At 38.4% G+C, this 25554-nt stretch overlaps 1 protein-coding gene across 5 annotated transcripts in view; it reads right to left on the bottom strand.

Moving 5' to 3' along the window:
• Window positions 1-22217, bottom strand: part of LRCH3 (leucine rich repeats and calponin homology domain containing 3) — a 116081-nt gene extending 93864 nt beyond the window's left edge. For all 5 annotated transcript variants that reach the window (XM_082654307.1, XM_082654309.1, XM_082654305.1 and 2 more), the window contains exon 1: window positions 21950-22217. In XM_082654307.1, coding sequence (XP_082510433.1) covers window positions 21950-22211 — 262 coding nt within the window. In that variant the 5' untranslated portion in view covers window positions 22212-22217. The remainder of the gene's footprint in view (window positions 1-21949) is intronic.
• Window positions 22218-25554: the final 3337 nt, after the last annotated feature.

Here is a 25554-nt window from a genome sequence, read left to right as displayed (position 1 = left end):
TAAAACTTAACATTCTTGTAAAATTCTCTGCAAAATGTATGCAGAATTTAAATTATGGCCAAGTGTATTATCATTACCCTATTTAAAATTTTAATCAGCTTTCCAGAAATGGTTTCTTCATAGTGTAATTGTTAAATCAAATTGAGGATTTACTGGTAAAAATAACAGGTTATTTTATTCACCAAAAGGATGAAGACAAAGTGATACTCAAACAACCTTTTTATTCTCCAGTTCAGTCATTCCACAAAACCAATTATAGTCTTAATGCAGTTTTTAAATATCGTACTGGCAATCTTTTTCTTTTTCAGGTGTGCAAAATTAGAACTTTATTTCTCTTTAACTGAACTTAACACTTGTTGTGGATTGAATTTTGTCTTTCCAAAAAGATATGTTACAGTTCTAATCCCCCAGTACCTCAGAATATGACCTTATTTGAAGACAGGCTCTTTACAGAGGGAATCAAGTTGAAATGAGGTCATTAGGGTGAATCCTAATCCAATTGATCCATGTTGTTACCTCAAGGGGAAAATTGGACACTGACATGCACTCTCTGGGAAAACACCACATGCCAATGAAGGCAGAGATCAAAGTGATGCTTCTAAAGCTAAGGAACACTAAAGACTGCCAGCAAACCAGCAGAAGCTAGGGCAGAGGCATGGAACAGTTTCTCTCTTGACCCTCAGAAGGAAGCAACCATGTTGATACCTTGATCCTGGACTTCTTCGCACTGGTAATCTTCTATACTTTAGCTCACTAATGATGACCAAAGTTTCCTAGCCTCCTACTGGATAGCAATTTGGTCTCATTGTTAATACTTGAATGTTCAAATCCCAAACTTTTATTTTACAGAATATGTGTAAAATTGCTAAATACCGATTTTATGTAAATGCTTTTGTTGATCATTATTTCTTCACAACTTAAAACAAGATGTTTCTAGCAACTGTCTGAGATTTTTTTTTTTTTTTTTTTTTTTTTTGCGGTACGCGGGCCTCTTACTGTTGTGGCCTCTCCCGTTGCGGAGCACAGGCTCCGGAAGCGCAGACTCAGTGGCCATGGCTCACGGGCCCAGCTGCTCTGCGGCACGTGGGATCTTCCCGGACCGGGGCACGAACCCATGTCCCCTGCCTCAGCAGGCGGACTCTCAACCACTGCGCCACCAGGGAAGCCCTGAGATTTTTTTTTTTTACTATCTCAAGAGGCTCCCCCTAACCCCAAATTAGTACTTAACTTTTAATTACTGACAAGAGCAATGCCATCTATTTTTAGCACAACTAAATCTAGGTAAATGGATTTTTAGTTTTCATTGCAACACTCTATATTTTCATTTAAACTATGATACAGTTGCCCCTTTACTCTCCTGCTTGGAATGCTGTCTCCCAACACATTTTAAAGAAGAGAACTAATTCAAAAATAACCAACTACATACTTTGCTTATTAATATGAAAGGCTATTTAGAGCAAAAACAAATTTTGTTTTAGAAATGGCCAAGTTTTAAAAAAGCAGCAACTATTTCTGCATTCTCATAAAGTCTTTTAGATGAGCTTGACAATCATCAGCTTTTGAAACGTGAATTCCTATTGCCAGAGTAAAGGTCTCATTTCTATAACACCATGATACATTGAATTTTTTCCAGCCCTTCTATCCACCCTCTGTCCACTGCCTGGAGAGGCTCCAGGGCAGTCAGTTTGGAACTGAGCACTGAATAAACCAAAAAAAAAAAGTCTTACTGGAAAAGCTATCAAGGATGCTGAAGTCTAAGAAGGCCTACACACCGCTTTACCACTTTGCATACATATTACCCAGGAAAAGCAATAATGTATACTGAATGATTTGGAAAAATAGCTCCCCCCGCCATTTTTGTTTTCCACATATCCTAGGAGTGTGGGATGCTGAAAAATGTATGTAGGTTGATAAAATTTTGGTACATATTTCTAAAGCTGGGCTATGATAAAAATATTAAAGAAATTTAACAAGAAGGGTGAAAAATTAAATCAAACTTAGAACTCTAATTTAACTTAGTTAAGAGAATTATCTTTGTAGTCTGGAGACCTGGGTTCTAATCTTCTTTTGTTGGTGACATATGCTGCACTGGGATGATAAAGTCACCTTATTTTGAAATGTGAAAATTGTGTAATGAAAAAGGATGAGAACTCTGTTTTTTGAAAAAGGACATTGTATATATTTTACAAATATAATTATTAATGATGGAAAATTTGCAGCCAAACATAATATTTTTATTTGATAGCTTCTTACTTTAAGTAATATAAAATCTAAAGATAACTAAAATAAAGAATTTCTCCAGAAATTTTAAAAGAAATCCTTAAAATGATAATCTAAAAAGTCAAAGTAAAATGAAACTTTTAAAGTACAATCAGAAGGAAACTAAATCATACATTAAAAAAATGACTTCAACAAAAAACTCTGGGAAAACATGATACCAATTACCAGTAGTAACCAATCAACCATCTTTATCTTCTATATTGGGAGCCACATGTCCGTTTAGAACCATGGCAGTACAATGTATCAATTTAATCCTGTTATATATATTTTATGACTCCATAATGAAATGTAAAATAAGACTGAAAAAATTGAAAACATTTTGTAACAAACTGGGGTTGGTTTATTTTAGATTCAATATATATTTAAAAAAACAATATATATTTTAAAAAACTAGGGACTTCCCTGGTGGTCCAATGGTTAAGACTCCGTGCTCTCAATGCAGGGGGCCCAGGTTTGACCCCTGGTTGGGGAACTAGATCCCGCATGCCACAACTAAGAGATCCCGCATGCTGCAACTAAAAAGATCCCGCATGCTGCAATGAATATCTTGCAAGTGGCAATGAATATCCAGCGCGCCGCAAATAAGACCTGGTGCAGCCAAATAAATATTAAAACAAACAAAAAAACACGGGGAAAAAAACCTATATCCATTCCTAAAAGAGTGCCTGAGACATAGGCACAAAATACATTCTTATCAAATAAATATGGCACTGAATTAAACAGGGGAAAGAAAGGAGAAAAAGAAAGGAAGCTAACTTTTGCTGAGCACATATAAGCACTAGAACATTTGTTAATTGTTCCATATGGCTATAATCTTGTTTAATCCACAAAAATATCCTTACAGAGGCAGGCATTGTCCTGATGAGGAAACTGCCATTAGGAAGGTTAAGAAACATGCCTATGGGTCACACAAAGTTAGTAAGTGAATGAATTGAAATTCAAACCTAGATATCTCTGAATTCAAAGCCCATGCATAAATATACTTACACAAAACATTATCATACTATAAATTACTATTTTAAAATGCTGAAAAACAGGCATACGATTAATAGGCAATACCATTAAGCTAGTGAAAATCAGGATTTTTAAAGAGATACCATTTAATACATAAAAGATATCATACAGCACCATTAAATTACTTCTTCAGACAGAGACTCTTACTAAATATTACCTTTAAGATCCATAGGGATTATAGATTATATAACTACAGTATACTTATACCCTGCTGTGTCACTGGACTGGATTTTCCTTCACATCTTAAAATAGGAAGGCTGAAAATTATAACGGGAAGCGATAGGGGTTACTTTTCTAAGTCTTACTCATGCTCCCTGGCCTGCTTTTCAGTATCTGTTGGAATTTTTATTCCTTTACATTGGGGGGGAAGGGATTATTATAAATTTTAAGAGGTATTTAATAAAACTTTTAATAAAATGTTTTTATATTGTGATCAAAGCTTTACTCCTCCCCCACCACTCAATGGTTTCTAAAAAGCAAAAGGCAGTTTTCCAGTTTTAACAATAAGTATGGTGGGGGAATGATATAACAAAGTTTCCATATAGCAGCAAGCAATGCACTAGGACTTCCTATGCAGAGTTGTAACCACAAAGATTTTAAAATATTGGCCCTTCAAAATTGGAACTTTAGAATTTAGATAAATTCTTTAGTTTGTGAACTGTTAAAAATAACTGATGCTCTGAATTTAATAGAGAAGTTTTAGAAATAATTATATAATTACTATGAGATTTTCTATGTTCCATGGCAATGCCTATCAAACTTTAGCATGCATCAGGTTGACGTGGAGGGTACGTTATGACACAGATTGCAAGGCCCTATCCCAAGAATTTCTGATACTATAGGTCTGGGGTGAGACACAATAATATGTATTTCTAACAATTTCCCATGTGATGCTGTTGCTGCTAGTCTAGGAACCACACTTTGACAACCGGCGCTCTATGGGAAGTTAGGGTAAATCCAACAGACTTGTGTATTGGTAGAGCAGGGCTAGGATTTCTAGTCCAAGACAATAATTTGAATGTTTGCAACTAAGAGCAATATGATTTTTCTTCTTTCTATTTTCTCAGAGAAGCTAAATGATTGGTATTCTGTAATTATCTCTGTTTCTGTGTTTGTCCGCATTTGGAAAATATACTAAGAAACTTGAACACTATATTACTATGAAGTTGCAACTGCGATATATTTATGTTGCTGTAAGGTTTCTTCCTCCAGAAGAAACTGGAGGAAGAAATAACTCAAACTTTTGATACGTACTCTAAGGATAATAGTTGATACGTACTCTAATGATAATAGTAACACAACAAGTTAAAGAAAAATGGAAAGTTCTGAGTCATACCAAGAACCCTGGCAAAGTAAAAAATTATCTTTTTGACAAGGCAGCATAATGTAAGACAGCAAAGAATATACTGTATTCCGCAAAAACCATCACTTGCTGAGGCACAGAATACATGAAATAATTCAATACTATTTATTCTTGATCATAATATTATTTTACATTGAACTTAAGTAATGGTTGTTAAATTACTTAGTATGTTAGTTTAAATACATTTTGCTAGAAAGTCATTACGCATATGAAATATTCCTTTGTTTAAAGAAAGAAAATAAATCTTTGGTGAAATTGGTCCTGATTAATCTACTGGATACACATAGGAAATCAGACTAACTACACTGAGGACACTAAGGAAGTTAAATTCAGGAGTCTTCAAAAATATGGGTTCAGTGGCACCATATACATGAGATTTATTGAAAATGAGCAGTCACAAGGTGACATTTAAATGTCAATATTTCTGAAGCTTTTGATAGTACTTTCACTCAAAATATAGCTTGGTATAACAATATATAGTAACACGGTACATAAAATATGACTATACTGGTATGAAGGAAAGGAAAAGCTGGTAACTCAGATTAGAACATAAGTGAGACTCAACTGAAGAGCTTTAACACTAGAGTAAGAAAAGAATTTGGTCAAATAGGAGTTAAAATTATCCACATTCATGACTTTGAAAGGTTCCTACTCCTTCACATAAAGTATCTAAGTTGTTCCTGATGCCATCCTGTCTGGTATCAGCTGTCATGTGAAATGATATAAAAGGAGGCTCCAGTAGACAGATCGTAATCTTGTATCCTATTGCTCACTAGAAGGAACCAAGACTGCTTAAAGATAACAAATGCTTTATTTGGGGGAAGGGGGGAAACAAGATGGATCTAGAAAATCTTTTTGTTCTTGGAATGCAATTTTCAAGTTCTCAGCAGCTATGCTGGGATGGGGAAAGGCTTGCTCAAGAGGAGGGCTCCCACATGGGAAGGGTTTAGGCAGTGACATGCGAGTATGGAACACAACAGATAGAGCCAGTTATAAACTTCTTGAATCTCTAAGAAATCCTTAAGTCCAGAAGGATCCTAAAAAGCAGAGATAACATAAAGGGTGCTGTGAAGAAATCTATACCTATTATGAAAAACTGTCTTTCTTTTGTGACAAAAGGAGAGGATAATCAAGATACAGATTCTATAGAAAGTAAGTCTTTAAGCTGTGTTTGTCATTATGTTATGTTGGAAAATAAAGAAGTGTTTACAAATTGCAAGCACTATGATAAGACAGCAAAATTAATAAACTTATGCTGGTTGCTGTTGATCTGACCTCAAGAATATTGTTTCTATTGTTACTAAACAGTGTCTTCATAAGCAAGATAAACAACTGAACCAGTAATAATTAGGCTTCTAAAAGCAAATACGAGAAACAAATATCCAATGAGAAATAAAAACCTGCTTACGGTATAACAATTTTGGGTAGAAAGCCCCAATCCTCATAATAGAAGTGGGGACCAAAAAACACAAGAAGATTGAGCTGTGGACACAGGTTGGGGTTTCTGCACAAGCTGGCATCCTTACTACACCTATAGGATGACATACTAAGGCTTTTTTTTACCTTTTGAGCATAACTTTGGCAGTGGCCCAGCTGAGCCAAGGCACAGTCCAAAAGGACTTGTTAACATCACATTTAATTCTAGCCATATACATATCCATGATATGTCCAGATCATGAGCATATCATATCCTGGAACAAAGTAACTGGTGGCATAACTTTCTTCTTTGCCTAGTGCACCTTTCCCCTTTTTTTTTTAACAGACTGGTGTTGAGGGTGCTCAATTTGGTTGACCTCTGTGGCATGGGGTTAGAATAACTGGGGTCAACTACTTACTAAGCTCAGAGACCCTCTGGGAAAAGAAGAGCAACCTCAATTACCTGATTACCTGTAGAGCAGTGCTTCTCAAAACTGTAATGTTCTCATAAGCACCTGGGGGTCTTATTAAGATGCAGACTCTATTTCTGGGATGGAGCCTGAAATTCTGCATTTCTCATAAAATCCTAAGTCAGGGGTCCCCAACCCCCGGGCTGCGGACCGGTACTGGTCTGTGACCTGTTAGGAATCAGGCTGCACAGCAGCAGGCGAGTAGCGAGCAAACAAAGGTTCATCTGCTGCTCCCCATGGTTCCCCATGGCTCACATTACCACCTAAACCACCCCCACCCCCCCACATCCCACCCCCCCGGTCTATGGAAAAATTGTCTTCCATGAAACTGGTCCCTCGTGCCAAAAAGGTTGGGGACCACGGTCCTAAGTGATGCCACACTGCTGGCCCATAAACCACACTCTGAATAACAAAACTTTATAGACCCATAGATCATACTTGAAAATTTCAAAAGAAGATACTATGTAATAATAGTACCCTAGGAAAAGCAAGTCATAACAAAAAGAGTAATTATGACTTTGAATAGTATTTGTCAACCAAGAAAACAGAAAAACTTGTGTTACTGAAACCAAATAACAACCAAGAATTTTTCAATCCACATATGCAAGAGGCTCTGCAAACCTCAAGTAGGACACATAAGGAAAGCCACATCAGGGACTTCCCTGGTGGTCCAGTGGTTAAGAATCCGCCTTCCGATGCAGGGGATGCAAGTTCGATTTCTGATTGGGGAACTAAGATCCCACATGCTGCGGGGCAACTAAGCCCGCGCACCGCAACTACTGAGCCTGCACACTCTACAGCCCACGTGCCACAACTAGAGAGAAGCCCCCATTCCACAATGAAGAGCCTGTGCGCGGCAACAAAAGATCCCGCGTGCTGCGACTAAAGACCCAACGCAGCCAAATAAATATTAAAAAAAAAAGAAAGCCACATCATAATCAAGCTGCAGAAAATCAAAGACAAAGGGAAAACAATCTTAAAAGCAGTCAGAGGAGAAACATCTTCTTACTCCCAAAGTAACATTGCCCCTACCCTACTCAACCCCACCCCTTCAAATCCATGGGAGCAGCTCAGCCCACTTCATATACACAATGGTTTGTTTTGTACATGCTATAAAAGGAATCCCTCGTCATCTATAGCATCGCTTCAAGAAATTCCTTAAGTCTCTGTCTTCTAATATCCTTCCTTTTCAAGAGGTCACAGCTCTCTACCCTTGGGTTCCATACTTCAGACGGTCTCTTATTTCCCATATTGCCTCAAAGTAGGGCCTAGAGTGCTTTCGGATATTTAACATTAAATTCCCTTTCTCCAGGACTTCCCTGGTGGATCAGTGGTTAAGAATCTGCCTACCAATGCAGGGGACACGGGTTCAAGCCCTGGTCCGGGAAGATCCCACATACCGCGGAGCAACTAAGCCTGTGCGCCACAACTACTGAGCCTGTGCTCTAGAGCCCGCGAGCCACAACTACTGAAGCCCGCACGCCTAGAGCCCGTGCTCCGCAACAAGAGAAGCCCATGCAATGAGAAGACTGCTCGCCGCAACTAGAGAAAGGCTGCGCGCAGTAACGAAAACCCAACACAGCCAAAAATTAAAAAAAAAAAAAAATTCCCTTTCTCCTACTGAAAGATCATGAAGAGGCTAATCACTGTCTGAATCACAGCAGTCTTCAAAGGAGGAATGTGAGCCTACTAGCCAGGGGCTACATCAAATGATCCACTGGAGTGTGGAAGGAAAACATTAGAACTTTTATTTCTATTTATGCTTAAGTTCTCCTTTAAATTTTATGTTTCATGTCTATTTTATAATACATATAATTTTAGTATATTAGTATATGCACATAATATATAAATAAACATTTGTTGTCAAAAATTTCTTACTATGGGGCGAAAATGACAATAGAATACTGTCCCTAGGTACTGGGATTTGGGACACAGCAGACAATTGAAAGGACAGGAGGTAGGCAACACTGTTCATCCTTCTTCTGAAATTAATGCAGCCTTCAGATCTTAAAAAGACACTGAGGGTACTCTCAGAATTAAAAAAAAAAAAAAAAAAAGGAAAACTGAAGGTACCCCTTGAAAAGAGTCAATTAATAATCTTTTCCTCCTCTCCCAACTGAACCAAGCAATAGAACGTTTAGTTGTAGAAAAGTTACACTAATTACAATCGGTAAACTACCTATCGTCACATCATATATATTGCTTACTGTGCATTATGATAATTATACACTCCACTAAAGGCCTGACTGGTTACCTGATTTTAGTATTAAATACAACTTGTAGTTAGACACATGCCATTTTTTAGGCTGCCCAGGATCTAAACACTATTCCTTTTCTGAAACAGAGTTCTTACCTCAACAGAAGCTGAAAAATGCCACACAGTATGCTTGCTTTCCCAAACTCTCTTGCAGCTAGAGGCACAGGCACATGATCTAGGTTCCCCCAAGTAGACACATCCTCCCCTAACCTTGAACTGAAAGCAGAATGGAAACAATACATCCCAATTTTCACAGGTAGTGGTGGCAAATGCTCCAGTGCTGGTATAGAGTTATCCATTATCATTCACTGGTGCTAGTGGTGCAAGTTGAGGTATCTGTCCCCAGGTGGCAATGCTTGTGGTGTCTTCACAGGATAAGTTCTGGCACATGATTTTGGGCATTATTCCTGGTTACTTATCCTTCCAGCCCGGTTCTCCAGTCCTCCCAGAGATTTCGTGGGCTACTCATAACCACAGCTGGTTTCTGCTGCTCGTAACTAAGACCCTGACTAACCATACATGCTCAATTTTCATAGTTTATTTCTTCATGTAAATTGGTTATCTATTTGTAACAACACAGTTCTTCAGTGACACTACCTTTAAAACAAATAAACCAACCTTTCAAGTGTTTATTCTACATCAAAGTACCCAGTTTTGCAAAATAAAGTCTGTATTTTATACTTAAAAAAATTTGTTTTCAATTGAATAAAATCTTTGGCTTACCTAATCAAGATATCTTTAGGAAGTGAAAAATTACTATTTTCCTAAATGAATTTTAGAGTAAAGTAGCAGAGTCTATAGAAGAATTTCTTAAGTGGTAGCTCTTAGGCCAACTGCACCTAGAACTAACAGGTTGCTTGTTAAAAATGCAGCTTAATGGACCCCACCCCAGGTCTCCTGAATCAAGACTCTCTAGGGTCTGGACTCAGGAATGTACATGTTTTTAAAATTGCAATGGGGGATTTTATGCACACTGAAGTTTGAGTATGGTCTGTCACTTGATAATAGATGACCAGAAATCACAATGTTATTGATCTAGAAAAAGGATCACATATTTACCAGGCTAAGAGTCTCCTTGGATATCTGAGCCTTACAAAAACTTGTAATTATCAAAGTTATAAATACTGAATATACATGGAAAGCCTACTTCACTGTAAGGAGTTTAAAATTTGTTTTACTTCTTTTATTACCAAATCAAGGTCCTATTTTGAAAATTTTCAAACACCTAAAAATTCTCAATTGCTACTGGTTATATTTTGGGGTACTTACTCTTAGCACATGTATCAATAACATCATCACTCTTATCCTCTAGACACCAATTAAAGAGGGTCTGAATTCCTGACTTTTGACATAAAAGGGAAGTATATTCACTGGTATTATGCTTGAAAATGTTTTGATTGAATCCTACTGTATCATTGAAGCGCCAAGGGTCCTCATTAAACCCAGTCACACAGTAGTCAGTTGTCACTCTTTCCTAAACTAAGAAACAGAATAGGCTCTTCATTTCCTGTTTTTGCCCTCTCATTCACTCACCCTCCCATCCATCCATCCACGCATCCAAACAATAAACACTCAAAGGATATTTGGTATTGTACTAAGTGATGTACAATAAAAAGAAAGTGAGACAAAACCGTCTATGGTGGGAAGAATCCTAAATTGGCCCCCAAGATCTCCCACCCTAATCCCTGGGACTGTTAATATGAAATATACACTGATTACATTCCTTATGTGGCAGAAGGGATTTTGCAGATATGATTAAGTAATTACTAATCAACTGATTCTGAATTAAACAAAAGAGAGATAATCTGGCTAGACCCAATCTCATCAAATAAGTCCTCTGGCTGATAGCAGAAGTCAGAGATTCCAAGCAGGACATACCACTGTTGGCTTGAAGGTGGAGGCGGCCATGTTGTAGGAATGTGGATAGCTTCCAGAACCTCAGAGCAGCCCCAAAACAACCAGCAAGGAAATGGGGACCTCAATTTTATAACTGCAAGGAACTGAATTCTGCCAATATCTAAATGATCCGGAAAATTCTTCCTCTAAGACTCCAGATGAGAGTTCAGCCTGGCCAGCACATTGATTTTGGTCTTGTAAGACCATGAGTAGATAACTCAGCTAAGTCCAGTCTTCTGACCTAAAGAGATGTAAGGTAATAAATGAATGTTGTTTTAAGCTGCTAAGTCTATAATGATTTTTTTATTCAGCAAGAGAAAACTAATATACCTTCTTTAAGAAGCTCCCAATCTAGTATGAAAAAAGACAATATTGTTCATTGTGACAGTAAAAAATACTGTTCTTTGTGAAGCAAGAAAAGTGCCTGACTGGGGAAGGGGGATGGTAAAGAGAGGAGATGGAAAAAGAGAAGGTAAAAAAGAAGAGGTGCTATGAGTAATACACGAGTTAAGAATGAATAAGTAAGCCTAAATAAAGAAGTACATGAAAAAAGTAAATAAACCATAAATATACAATTTTTAACATAAGTATACAGTGAACAACCATATAGGTGATGAATGTAGGTTAAAGAAGAGAGTATTTTCGGGCTTCCCTGGTGGCACAGTGGTTAAGAATCTGCCTGCCAATGCAGGGGACACAGGTTCAAGCCCTGGTCGCGGAAGATCCCACGTGCCGCAGAGCAACTAACCCCGTGCGCCACAACTACTGAGCCTGTGCTCTAGGGAGCCCATGAGCCACAACTACTGAGCCCACGAGCCACAACTACTGAAGCCCACGTGCCACAACTACTGAAGCCCACGTACCTAGAACCCGTGCTCTGCAACAAGAGAAGCCATCGCAAATGAGAAGCCCGTGTACCACAACGAAGAGTAGCCCTCGTTAGCTGCAACTAGAGAAAAGCCCTCATGCAGCAACAAAAACCCAATGCAGCCAAAAATAAATTTATAATAAAAAAAAGCAACAATGGCATAGAAAAAATGTTATAAAGGAAAAAAAAAAGAATATTTTCAGTACTTCAGAAATACACGCACCTTTAACCCACTGCCTCCTTTCCTCTAACGTTTTCCCTTTCACCTACAAGTAACCATTATCCTAACTTTTATAGCAATCATTTCCTTGCGCTTTTAGTTTTAGCACTTATGAATGATTATGCTTGTTTTTGAACTTTACTTAAATATATTTGTGCTGCATATATAGTGTCATATACTTCACTTGCTCAACATGTTTCCAAGGTTCATCTATGTAATTACATGCAGTTGTAGCTTATTCATTTTCACTGCTGTGAAATCACATAAATACACCATAACTGATTTACCCATTCTATTGATGATCATTTGGGTTGTTTCTATTTTGTCAAATACGAACAATGTTATGAACATTCTTATACATATGTCCTGGTGTACTTCTACAAGTTTCTCTGGGGTATGTACCTCAGAGCCTGGAATTTCTGGCTTACAAAGCATGTGTATTTTCAACTTTACTAAGTATGTTTCAACTCCCACTGGCACTGTATGAGTGCCCCCAATTCTCTATAGTCGGCCCTCAGTAACTGTGGGTTCTGCATCTGCAGATTCAACCAACCTCGGATTGAAAATATTTGGGGAAAAAATTCCAGAAAGTTCCAAAAAGCAAAACTTGAATCTGCTATGCACCAGCGACTATTTACACAGCATTTACATTGTATTAAATCTTACAAGTAACCTAGAGATGAATTAAAGTATATGGGAGAATGTGCATAGGTTATATACAAATACTATGCCTTCTTTATATAAGAGAATTGAGCATCCGTAGATTTTGGTATCTGTGGAGGGTCCTGGAACCATTCCCCTGAGGATACTGAGGGACAACTCTACTTTCTTTCTAGTACTTGGTACTGTCAATCTGTGAGAAGTACCTCAGTTTGGTTTTATTTTCCATTCCCTTGATTACTAATGAGATTGAGCAGGTTTTCACATATTTATCGGTCATTTGTAATTCCTCTTTAGTGAAGTACCAGTTGAAGTGTTTTCTTAGTTTTCTGTTGTGTTATCTTCTTGTTTGTAGAAATTCTATACATACTCTGGATAGCATTTGTTTTTTGTATTTATTAGAAATCTCTTACTCTGTGGCTTATATTTTCACTCTCTATGATTGTAGGTCATTTTTAAAAACCCGTTTTTAATGAAAAAACTCAATTACCTAGTTTTTGTAAGAAATATGTTTAACCAGTTAAAATCCTTGGTTTAACATTTCCTTCAAATAATAAAAATCTACAAATTTACAGGAGCAAGGGAGAAAGTTAAAAGTAAGGAAATGCCTTAAATTTTTAGGACTGGTTTTATGATTCTAAAATTAGTAGCATTGCATTTGATATCACTGGCTACTTTAGGAACTCAAAATAATGTTCCTTTTGTGAATTACCATATTAACCATATATTTTCTTCCGAGCTTCAGTGGAATAACTGCTTCATAAATGAACTGAAAAAATAATGAACACGTATGTTACTACTTAAAAGTCCTATTTCACGTTATAATATGCGATAATATTAACCATCTAGCCCCCAAATACAGCCACGGTAAAAGGAAATGAACCCTAGGAAACAAATCCTTGGCCCCAACACTGCTGCCATTCTTCTAGTCTCAACATTGATTTTGTGATGATCTATAACACATCTTCTCACCCCTCCTAAAGGCACCATCCTACTATTTACCCTTCCTATTTAAAAAACAATGCCAGTACAGTTGAGGTCAGATTTTTCCCCAAAGATAAATTTACATCTTATTTCAGATGGCTTTATACCCAACAGCCATGATCTTCCCCATGGTCTCTGCTTCTCTTTATAAAACATGTGTCTGTTGCAGAAGGGGAGGGGAGTGGGGGTGGGGAAGGACACAAGTAATCTTTTTAAGTCTCTTCCATTGTGTCAGTACAATATAAAAATTGTGCTGTTCCTCAAGCAGAAGAGAAAGGAAGAAGCATGTGGATGAGACTATATTAGAGCTTTAGGATTTCTCATTCCAAACAGGAGGTAAAGCTGTAAGAGGGGAGTTATAAATGTTGTTTCCTGAGATGTGTTCTTAGCATCCCACATTGCAATTCAATATGTGTATTTCCACAGAAACCTTGTTATAAAGAGTAGTAGTATATACAATATTATATCTATACTTGTGGAACTAGCATACTGGGGGTGGTGGGGGGAGAGGTGGATTACAGAAAGCAACAGAATAACATTATAGAAACTTATTTGGTTTGGTCTTCCTTAATGGTGGGTAATTTGAAGCCACAGATTTGTATTAAAACAAGCATGAACATATAATATAGGGTAGAATTCTTAATAAAATTCCAAGCCTTCAAATTTCAAGTTCCCTATTAAGGCAACTTCAAGTTCTATACCCCAGATCTTCTCTGAGATTAGAGGTACTTCAATAAAAATTTGTGTCATTAACACACACTCTTCATAGAGAGAGAGAGAGAGGGACATGTGGGAGATCACGGTTTTTAGGTATAAAGAGGTATGAAATGTGAGTTAAGCTGACTTTCGTGTTTAGAAAAAAATTACTTTTTTTGTGGGTGGCCTATAAACCTAGTTGAATTACATACAATATGCAACACTGTTTCTATGAGTAACTGCTTTTGTAATTTTGTTTGTAAATTATGTTTACTTAACATTTTAAAAGTTGCATATAATTTGTTAGAACAATTTCACTTCTAGGAATTTATCCAATAAGAGATAATAATGAGAGATGTAAGCAAAGAGTTATATATATAAAGTGTTCATAGTATTATTTATAACAATAAAAAATTAGAAATAGTCTAAATGCCCAATAAAAGGGATCTGGTTAAGTACAAAGATACAATTAAATACTCTGCAACCATTACAATTCTATGATAAGAAAATGTTAATAGATATGACATAATATTTCTAATATACTATGAAGTGGAAATAAGCAAACCACAAAAAGCTGATACCAGGTTTTTCAATATATACATACATGCATTAAAAAAAAAACTTGGAAGAATATGTCAAAATGTTCACAGTGATTTATCTATGCAGTAGTATTATTCCTTTTTTCCTTTCTCTACCTTGTGTATTTTGTTTTTCTAAATTTTCTATAATAAATATGTGTTACTCTTACAATTACAAAGGAATTCAAATTAAATATACAGGAGTTTATATACTTGCACAAAGAGCTTCTGATTGTTTGTCATCAGCTGGTTCTATGACAAAAGGACATAGAAAAAAATAGAATATTTTCCCCTTGTATTTATATACTACTTTCTTATTGTAGTAAAAATTACACTCCTCAAGATGCACTGAATACAGAACAAGGAGAAATTATCTCTCATCTATCAGACGGACACAGATCAAAAAGAATAAAATCAGTGGGTGCAAAGTAAAGACAACTCATGTACTACTGGTATAAATCTAAGCTGAACAACCCTTTTGGAAGCACAATTTTACAATCTGTATTTAAAAAAACCCTAAAACTATGCATCTTTTAACCAATCAGTTATATTTCTAGGAATTTATCCTAAGGAAATAATTAAACAAGTCTGCAAAGACATACGCACTAAGTTACTCTCAGCAATATCATTTGTAATGGTGAGAGTCGAAACAATCCCGAAGTGTGTCACGAGGGTCAATTAAAAGACAGTATAGGGCTTCCCTGGTGGCGCAGTGGTTGAGAGTCCGCCTGCCAATGCAGGGGACACGGGTTCGTGCCCCGGTCCGGGAAGATCCCACATGCCGCGGAGCGGCTGGGCCCGTGAGCCATGGCCGCTGAGCCTGCGCGTCCGGAGCCTGTGCTCCGCAACGGGAGAGGCCACAACAGTGAGAGGCCCGCATACTGCAAAAAAAGAAAAAAAAAAAAGACAGTATATCTATAGTGGACTACTATTAAAAATTATGCTACAGATCTATATTTTCTGATATTGTATCTCATGTGGTGAAAAAATATTAGATGATAAAACAGTCTTTGTATGATCCCATTTTTAGTTTTTAAAAAGTGAGAATGTGTGTGTGTGTGTGTATATATATATATATACATTTTTTTTTTTTGGCTGTACGCGGGCCTCTCACTGTTGTGGCCTCTCCCGTTGCGGAGCACAGGCTCCGGACGCACAGGCTCAGCGGCCATGGCTCATGGGCCCAGCCGCTACGCGGCATGTGAGATCTTCCCGGACCGGGGCACGAACCCGTGGTCCCCTGCATTGGCAGGTGGACTCTCAACCACTGCGCCACCAGGGAAGCCCCGAGAATGTATATTTCATGAAGAAAAAGTTTGAAGACTTCAAACCAGGCTTCATTACCAGTTGTCTCTGGTAAGTGGAATTACAAATGATCTTTAGTGTCTTCTTTATAACTTTTTGTACTACAATGAGCATGTACAACTCTTAATATCGGAAGGAATGATTTTTAAGTATACTAAATTGAAAGTCTGATTAATCAAATAAAATTAGCTTTGGTGTTTTCTACTCTTCTCTTATTGCTAAGGCTCTTAGAAGCTTCCTGATTTGAACACATAATACTCAGTGGATGATAAATGTGTCAGATATATAGTTAATGCCCCTATTAACAAAGATGACATGCTTTAACAGCAGCCTTTAACAAGATATTTCTAAAAGAAAAAATTATATATCCCCTCCCAGCCCTGAGATGCTAGCAAAGATCTTGTAATTATGATTGAGCCCCCATTTGCTGCTACCTCCTCCCTTTGCCTCTGGCCTTCTCAAACATATTTAGGTGTTTTCATTTCTAGTGACCATGGTGGCTTATTGTATTCACGGATATAGAAAGACACTGCCCAAAGAAGTATGACTTATAAAATAAATAATGCAGAAGAAAATTTCAATTCTATTCAGGGCAGTATGCCCCAACATCACTGTCCAATATAACTTTCTGTGATGAAAAAATTCTATTATTTGTGCTGTCCAACATAACAGACAATAGGTCTGTCTAATGTGCTGTCCAATATGACACATGTGGCTACTAAGCACCTGAAATGTGGCTAGTACAACTAAGGAACCAAATTTTTTTTTAATTTTTAAAAATTTATTTTATTTATTTATTTATTTTTGGCTACGTTGGGTCTTCATTGTTGCGCACAGGCTTTCTCTAGTTGCGGTGAGCGGGGGCTATTCTTCGTTGCGGTGCGCGGGCTTCTCATTGCGGTGGCTTCTCATTGCAGAGCGTGGGCTCTAGGTGCGTGGGCTTCAGTGGTTGTAGCACGCAGGCTCAGTAGTTGTGGCTCACGGGCTCTAGAGCGCAGGCTCAGTAGTTGTGGCACACGGGCTTAGTTGCCCTGTGGCACGTGGGATCTTCCTGGACCAGGGCCTGATCCCATGTCTCCTGCATTGGCAGCCAGATTCTTAACCACTGCGCCACCAGGGAAGCCCAGGAACAAAATTTTTTAATTTTAACTTATTTTAATTTTAATAACCACTTACGGCTAGTAGCTACCATATTGGACAGCACTGTTGTAGAAAAATTCACAGTACATATACTGTGGTTGATACAAAATATACATAAATAAGGATCCAAGTGAAATATGATTTCCACTTAAGACCTGGCATTCCAGTGCATATTTCCAAGACTAACAAAACCATAATTTTGTGGTTTACAGATTGTTTTTTTGAAAAATTAAATGGCCTTCAGGCACTCCTCATTCTTCTTTACATGGGAAATAAGTACCCAGTTCTTTTTTTCTGCCCCCACCCCCACCCCCACCCCCCGCAATTCTTTAAAGCCTTAACGCTCACGGCTTCAATAAGACTGTGTTACCCTGGCTCACCCACTACATCTCAATTTGTTTCCTTTTTTTGTGTAATCTTAGTCTTCCCCGTCTGCCATCAACCACAGGCTTTTTCCCAAAGCTGAATCCTTGATTCCTTGTTTTCGATCTTCCATTCAGAAAAGATTTCTTACACCTTCGACTATGACCCTATTTGCCTTCTGTAAAACAGCACCACTTCACTACATATAATCTTAAACAAAGTCTTAATCTTTGAGACTGCTTCTCATCTGTAAAATAACTTAAGATGGTTACTACGGTTCCTTTGGCTTTAGGATTCTCCTAATTCTAGTACAGGCCTGGTTACAAAACTTTGTTTATGGTTTTTTCTCAGGCTGATTCCTCTTCTTGCCTTTTTAAATGCTGGTGTACCCCATGGTTACCAGTGACCCTCTTTCTCCAAGAATCAGATAAACTCTTCATTATGACTGTCTCAAATTTATGCTATAGTTCTAACTTCACTCTTAAAAGTTCCAGATTTACATTTCTATTTGCTGCTAAAGATTAACTAGATGCGCTACCAGACACTTAAAGGTATCAGGCAAACTAAAGAAACTGTGTAGCAAACTTCTTTGTCAGTGGCTTAGTTATCAAAAACAGAAGTTTCAGGATCAGATGTATCTGAATTTGAATCCCAGTTCTGTCATTTATTAGCTGTGTAACCTTGATCAGATTAATCTCAAGTCTACATTTTTTCATATGTAAAATGGGGTTAAAACTAGTACTTACAACTCATGGTTTTTGTATGTGCATTTTATATATACAGCTTAGTACAATACCTGGAATATGCTAACAGCTCAATAAATGTTCACTATTATTATTATCAGTAGCATTACCACCTTCCTAGTCCTACAGGTTTAATAGCTCAGTCAACTTGATGCATTCTGTCTCTTTAAAAAAAATAAATTCAGTCAGCATTTGTACACTTTTATTTTCCAATGTGATCTCTGTTTTTCATTCCTGAATTGTTATTGCAGCCAGCCAAACAAATTACTAGATTTTTAATGCTTACAGGTTAGAGTCTCTTCTTGTTTTTGTTTCCACTGTATCATCTAGCATAATGCCTTACACATAAAGTTTTGCTATTATTAGACAATTCAAATAATCTTTACATCTATTTATTCTTTCATTAGATCCCTTAAGTTCTTCGAGGACAGGGAGTGTCTTGGTCCTCTTTGTATATCTACACCTGAAAATCCCTTAGTCAATAAATGTTTGTTGAATGAATGACTGTTGACTACTCTCCCTCTCTCCAAACCTATCATCAATCTAGCTGCCTCAAATGCAAAAGGTAGCTCTCATATTCTCTAATCCAACCATTTATTCTGATCAAGCTGACCTCCCCACAACTTCATCAAGAGCAGTCTCACTGTATCAGTCAGGACTCCTATTTTGTTTCAAAAAGTCTACTCAGAATAAGCAATAAAAGAATTTTATTAGCTTGCATAATTTGAAAGTCCAAGGATACCGCTAACTTAAGGCCTGGCTATTGATCCAAAAGTTCAAAGGTTACCATCAGAACTTGGCCTCACTCTTTCCATCTTTTGGCTCTGCTTTCAATTTATTGGCAAGCTCCAGGTTCACATTCTATTCTCTCAGCAACCCCAGAGTTCAAAGCATGCCTCTTTCTCAATAGTTCCAATAAAAAATTAACTCTCTCATGTGCTGACAGGAAAATGTGCCTATCTCTGAACCATCACTGTTGCCAGAGGAATGGACTACATTGACTGGCTAGCCCTGACTTATGTGCACACCCTTGTGTCGGGGTGGGACCCATTCCACTGCCTGGAATGGCCTTCCTTCTCATTTCTGCCTCCCCAAATCCAAGCTACAACCTTTCTGCCCCCAAAAGTCTTTCATGATTTCTTTTAAGATTTTCCTTGTTCACTGGATCAAGTAACTCATTCCCAAATAAATATTTCCCTTTTTCTAAAGATCTACCTTTTAAAACAAACAGAAGGGGAAAACCTCAAAAAAATGCTGCAAGATGAATTCTAATCATGTCAAGTTATAAATGGTATGGGTAATATGTGCTGTTTCTTAAAATGTAAGGACAGCAGCTCTACCAGATACATTCTATACATTAGGAAAGAACAGACCGTGTGGCAAGTTTAATATAACATTCAAATAATTTTTTTGGCTTTAAATTTTCTATAGGGCCCAAACAAAACATTTTAGCTAACAAAAGTTGGGTCTGAATTCAAAGTACCCTGTGTAACAGGTAGTCTATGGTTTTGGAGTTACCTCAAACAGGATTTCAGTTAGGCTCAAATCCCGGCTAACAACACCTTCCTTGGCCTTTAGCTACAGGTCTTTGAGCAAATTATCTTTCTCTCCCAACCTTGGTTTCACTATCTGTAAAAACAGGAATGGTAATATCTATCTGTACGTAAAAAGGCCGTGTGGCTTGGTGGAGAGAAAAGAGTAAGATGGAACTGGGCTGAAATTCTGCCACTAATATTATTTATATGATTCTTTCTGAGTGACTCATCTGTAAATTCTGAGTGATTCCTCATGTGTAAATGAGGGATAATAATATTTAATCCATTGGTTGTTAAGCATTTAACAAGGCAATGTATTTTAAACACCTACCAATGAATAGTAAACAGTGAAAACTCAATCAATGATGTTATCCACATCAAATCACCTCTTTAAAATAATTCAGAGAATATTTCAGTATTTTTGTACTCACCAAGGTCTGCCAAAAATTTCTTACACTTAATAAGTGATATTTCTAACATGCTAGAAATTAATCTAGTCTAATAGGTTATAAAGTACCTTGTAATCTTTTTCTTCCCCTCTACACTTTTTCTGGCCAGATAAAATGTCAGCCAACAAAAAATTTGGTTTATAAAGAAACTATTAAAGTAATAAAAATAAGTGTGGATAATAACAAATTAAAAATTCAGGGCATAGTAAGGAAAAAAATTCATTGAGATTACTTATTATTCTTCATAAATGCCTTTGGGTTTTGTTAGTTAAAAAAATATTTCTTAAAGGCGAAACACACTGGTCCTAGAACTATTTAAAAGCAGGTAAGATAGTGAGCCAGATAAACTCCTGTGATCAACGTATTCTTTAACTCCACACTTAATGTACTAATACTGAAATGACTCATGCCCATATGAAATCACTATGCTATCCATCTCCTGAACAGTCATATGCCATATAGCCATCTCCTGAACAAAATCGCGAAATGTGGGGTATGAATGACAATTTTAGATGTTGTCTCTCAGAATACATGCAAAAGCCAAGTGGCTGCTCATATTTACATCAGCAAGAAAATTTAATCGTAATGTCATTCACTAAAAAATACAAACTATATTCAGTACAACTGTTTCCAAAAAGATTAAACAAATAGGTATTTGATTCCTTCCATTTTACACTAGAGCAAAAGTTTCTTTGGAAAGAATAGTTTCTTGAAGTAGTGTAACAGTTTTGCTTATCTTTCTAAAATAAGTGAATCATATGTAATACTTAGCAATCTTTAATGAGTGCACAAACATAGAAGTTAACACCTTAGGAAAGGTATATGAAAATAATTACATCATACCACACTACGTATAAGGGGATTGACTGTTTTTAATCTACTCCCCGAGAAAGCTATATTTTAAACACAAGAGAAACATATTATATTGAACACCTCAGTAACCAGACACTGTTCTCTACAACTAAGAAAACCAAATACTACCTAATTTATTTTCTTTTCTGTGTTAAAAAAATATGTATAAGGCAAACTGATGTTTGTTTTTAAAAAGCATTAAATACAGATACGGTAGGCAACCTATGCATCTTTTCTAAACAGTTTTCTTCCTTCAACTTTTTTTAAGGGGGCCTGAGGAAAGAGGAAAGGAGTGAGAGTCTGAAGGTGGGCTCTCGTTATTTTTGCAAGTACATTTGGTAAGTCACCTAGACGAAGGGGAGAAAGAAAAGTTAAAGCGTTCGGGTTCACACTAAAAACAACAACTCTTGAAAAAAAACGCCTATGCGGGAGTCATGCTTTCCTGACAATGCAGCGACCAATGCGACTCCGATTAAGAGCGTGCTACAAACCTAAATCTTAGTAAAGTCAATTTGGCATCCCCAATACGAAAGGGCCTGCAAAAACCGGGGCGGAGCAAGGGTCTACCTCAGCAGCGGCACAAGTTAATTTTCTAAGAGAGTAAAACACTCCCCATCAGTCCCCTATGGCCCTCTTTCTCAAGAGATGCTGCTGTCCGCCTCGCCCCAGGCTCGGGGTCTGGCCCGCAGGCCCCAGGGCTGGGTGGGTTGGGGCAGTCGGCTTCTCCCCGGTACCTGGGTCCAGACCAGGAGTAATGGGACCAGTTAACGTAACGACCCGCGATTCTCCGCATCGGCTGCGGCGGCCTCCGACCGCGCCCCGGGCCTCCTGTTGGCAGGGATACCCCCCACCCCACTCACCCGCCCGGGTGGTGTCCGTCAGGTCGTGGTTGGCCGCTCCCCGGGGAAACTCCCTCAGTTTCCGGCCGCTCAGGCTCAGCACCCCGGTTACCGCCGCCTCCTCCAGCGCTCGGTCGAGGGAGCGGCTCCATGAGCCCGGGCCAGGACCTGGGCCTGCCCCGGAGTTCGGGCCGCAGTTAACAACGGTGAGGTTACCCCCCGACGCTACTGGGCCAGAGTACTCTGCAGCAGTAGCCACAGCGACCAAGCCCGCGGCCGCCATTTCCCAGCCGACAACTCTCCGGCCCGCCGGCTCAGCGCATGCGCGGCCAGATGATGGGTGGGCGGGGAAAGGGGCTTACAGACCCCGGACGGGTCCCTTGATGGGCAGGGCTTCAGTGCAGCCCCGCACATCCAGGCGCTGGCCTCCGCCCACGTGAGGTTTCCAAGGGAAATTAAAACGGAACTCACAAATCTGGAGCAGCTCCCTACTCTAGGCTCCCAGCAGCCTTTCTAACATGCCTCAACAAAAAATCTTCCAGACAACTGTTCTCACCAGAATTTCTCTACCTTCCTTCCTCAACACTGGAGGATTAGAGTAAATATTAAGGCTTAACACCGTTGCTGCCAGAAACTTTGGCAGTGAGAGGAGAAACGTTCGACTTCTGTCATTCTATAAGCCAAATGATCCTAATGGAGACTTGTGGATTTATTAACTATTATTGCCTGAGGGAAAAAGAAGTGTTAACCTGGGTCCCAAACTTCATAATTCTCATTGAAAGGGTTGTATAAACCTTCTTCCTTGTACAAAATAGCTTCTTAAGGAAAATAAAACAAACACCCTAAATAGTACCTGTTCTTTAAGCAAAATTTTGTTGAACAAAGCTGGGTGAACGGCATTGAAGTCTAAAATTTTAGTTTGGAACCAAAATTAAGGAAGAGAAAATGATCTGATCATAATCTACATGTGGGAAATATAGAACTGAAGTTTTTTTTTTAATCATTCAGTTACTGAAAAAGTAGAAAATACCACTCCATTTGATTAAAAAATTTAAAAAAATTTTTTGCCCACGCCACGTGGCTTGCAGGATTTTAGCTCCTCGATCAGGGATTGAACCCGCACCCTCTGCAGTGAAACAGTGGAGTCCTAACCACTGGACCACCAGGGAATTCCCACCACTTCATTTTAAACCAATTAGACCTTACATATACTGCAACCAGTCTTCAGCATATTCTTGTTTCTTTCACACATTTAAGCCATTCCTGCTAAATGATGTAAATTTCCCCTACAATCAACTAGTATTTTCTGTGGGAAATAGACTGTCAGTTTTTCCTAGATTATTATGTAATTATGAAATCCAGACAAATAAGCCAATTAGAGATTAAAACCACAAAAAGGGCTAAGTTGAAGTGGTGGGTATTAGCCATCAGAATTCAGAGAAAAGCAATCTTGTACGTCGAATGAGGTTTTGAAACAAACCTGAAGAAAGGCTGGAAGGTGAGAGCAATACTCTAAATTTAAAGGAATATCAGCATGAACACATCCAGGTATGATTTATAATGGTTCTTGTGGAGAACATTGCCACAGGCCAAAAAGTTCATGTCAGAGAGTGAAAGAAAATAAGGTTAGAGAGATCCGGTCCATTATTCAAGGTCGGGCTCTTCAATGAAACCTTCATTAGCACTTACCCAACTCCTACATGGAAAAGATTGTAAAAATGTTTAATCTCGGTGCCAAAGCTGATTAGTATTGGTTGCTCGGAGAGTTGTTCTGTGAAATTTTTTTTTTAATTAATTAATTTTTGGCTGCGTTGGGTCTTTGTTGCTGTGCGTGGGCTTTCTCTAGTTGTGGCGAGCAGGGGCTACTCTTTGTTGCCATGTGCAGGCTTCTCATTGCGGTGGCTTCTCTTGTTGTGGAGCACAGGCTCTAGGCGCATGGGCTTCAGTAGTTGTGGCATGCGGGCTCAGCAGTTGTGGCTCACGTGCTCTAGAGCACAGGTCTCAGTAGTTGTGGCGCACAGGCTTAGTTGCTCCGCGGCATGTGAGATCTTCCGGATCAGGGCTCGAACCCGTGTCCCCTGCATTGGCGGGCAGATTCTTAACCACGGCGCCACCAGGGAAGCCCTGTTCTGTGAATTCTTGATACTCTGCTCTAGTTTCCTCATCGACAAGTTCCTCATTCAATGTCTCTTATGAACATGATCATCCCTGGCAAGTAACATTTATCCAATGCATGAGTTGGTTTCTGTTATTCTGGACTCCTAAAATTGTTTTTACTCTTAGAAAGACTTTAGGCTATTTAAAGAGCAGGTCCTCATTTTATATTTTTTTAGAGCTATTTCAACCACAATAATTAAAAGCATAACCATATATTCCATATTAATGTTACAATGCTATAGAAAGTTGCCAGATATTTAAAATGCACAGATGTCATCTATATTTGATTACCTATTACCTTCCACATTTACACCAAATTCTTCTGACAAATTCTCTATAATATGGCCTCATTCTTCCTATCTACCTGCACATCTCATTGTAATTACAACATACCATGCTAATCCTGGTCTCTGAACTTCTGACCAAGTTTATAGACTTTTGTCACTTTGTCTAGCCAATTAGATTTTAAGGTTCTTAATATGTTTAACTCTATATAATTATCTTCCATATCCTAGACTGAGTGTATCAATAGGAGTTTATGTGCTAATACAGCAGAGGAGGTTGGGAGAAAAAAGAATTACAATTTTTGAGAACAGGGTCTCATTAAGGCCAAAATATCTGTAGACATTAAGTGTGTAGATATTTGAAGGCCAAAACAGAGGCCTGTGGATACAAGAAAAATGAAGATGCTATATATATACTATTATTAATATATGAGAAATAGTCCTACATAAAGGCTGGAAGAAAAGATAGATCAAGAAGTTAATTTTGAGCCTTCTAAGGATTTGTAGTTTCATCTACAAAGTAAAGGTAGAATATGAAGGAATTCTCATCCTACTCCCTCAATATTCTACATAAAGCAAGGGACAAGATCATCTTGTGAGAATGAGGTAAAGGAAATGGAGTCATTGTAGGGCATTCACCAGAGTCTAGTGATGAATAAAAGAAGTGATGAGAAACAGCTGCAAAAGGGCTGTGAGGGGGTTTCCTTGGTGGCGCAGTGGTTGAGAGTCCGCCTGCCGATGCAGGGGACACGGGTTCGTGCCCCGGTCCGGGAAGATCCCACATGCCGCAGAGCAGCTGGGCCCGTGAGCCATGGCCGCTGAGCCTGCGCATCCGGAGCCTGTACTCTGCAACGGGAGAGGCCACAACAGTGAGAGGCCCGCGTACCGCAAAAAAAAAAAGGGCTGTGAGCAAAAGGGATACAAGGATTTATAACTTATTCCACTACTGCTCTGTGGTCTGGAAGCAGGAGATGAAAAAATAGGCAATGGGGGTTACTGAATGTTAGGAATAATATAGAGAACTTCCCTGCTTCTTCTTGTGTATTTTACAGGCTGAAAGTTTACTCATTGAACACTAGGGACAAGAGTTTCACTCCAATCTCAGTAACTCTCTCCAGCTCTGCATCTCCCATCATGCAGAAATAAAGTCCTTTTCCTACCTTCACTCACTAGAAATATATTATG

This window comes from Grampus griseus, assembly GCF_964374135.1.
Source record: "Grampus griseus genome assembly, chromosome: 5".
NCBI classification, from domain to species: domain Eukaryota; kingdom Metazoa; phylum Chordata; class Mammalia; order Artiodactyla; family Delphinidae; genus Grampus; species Grampus griseus.
The sequence above is the reverse complement of the archived record's forward strand: the minus strand, read 5'-3'. Positions and strand labels throughout refer to the sequence as shown.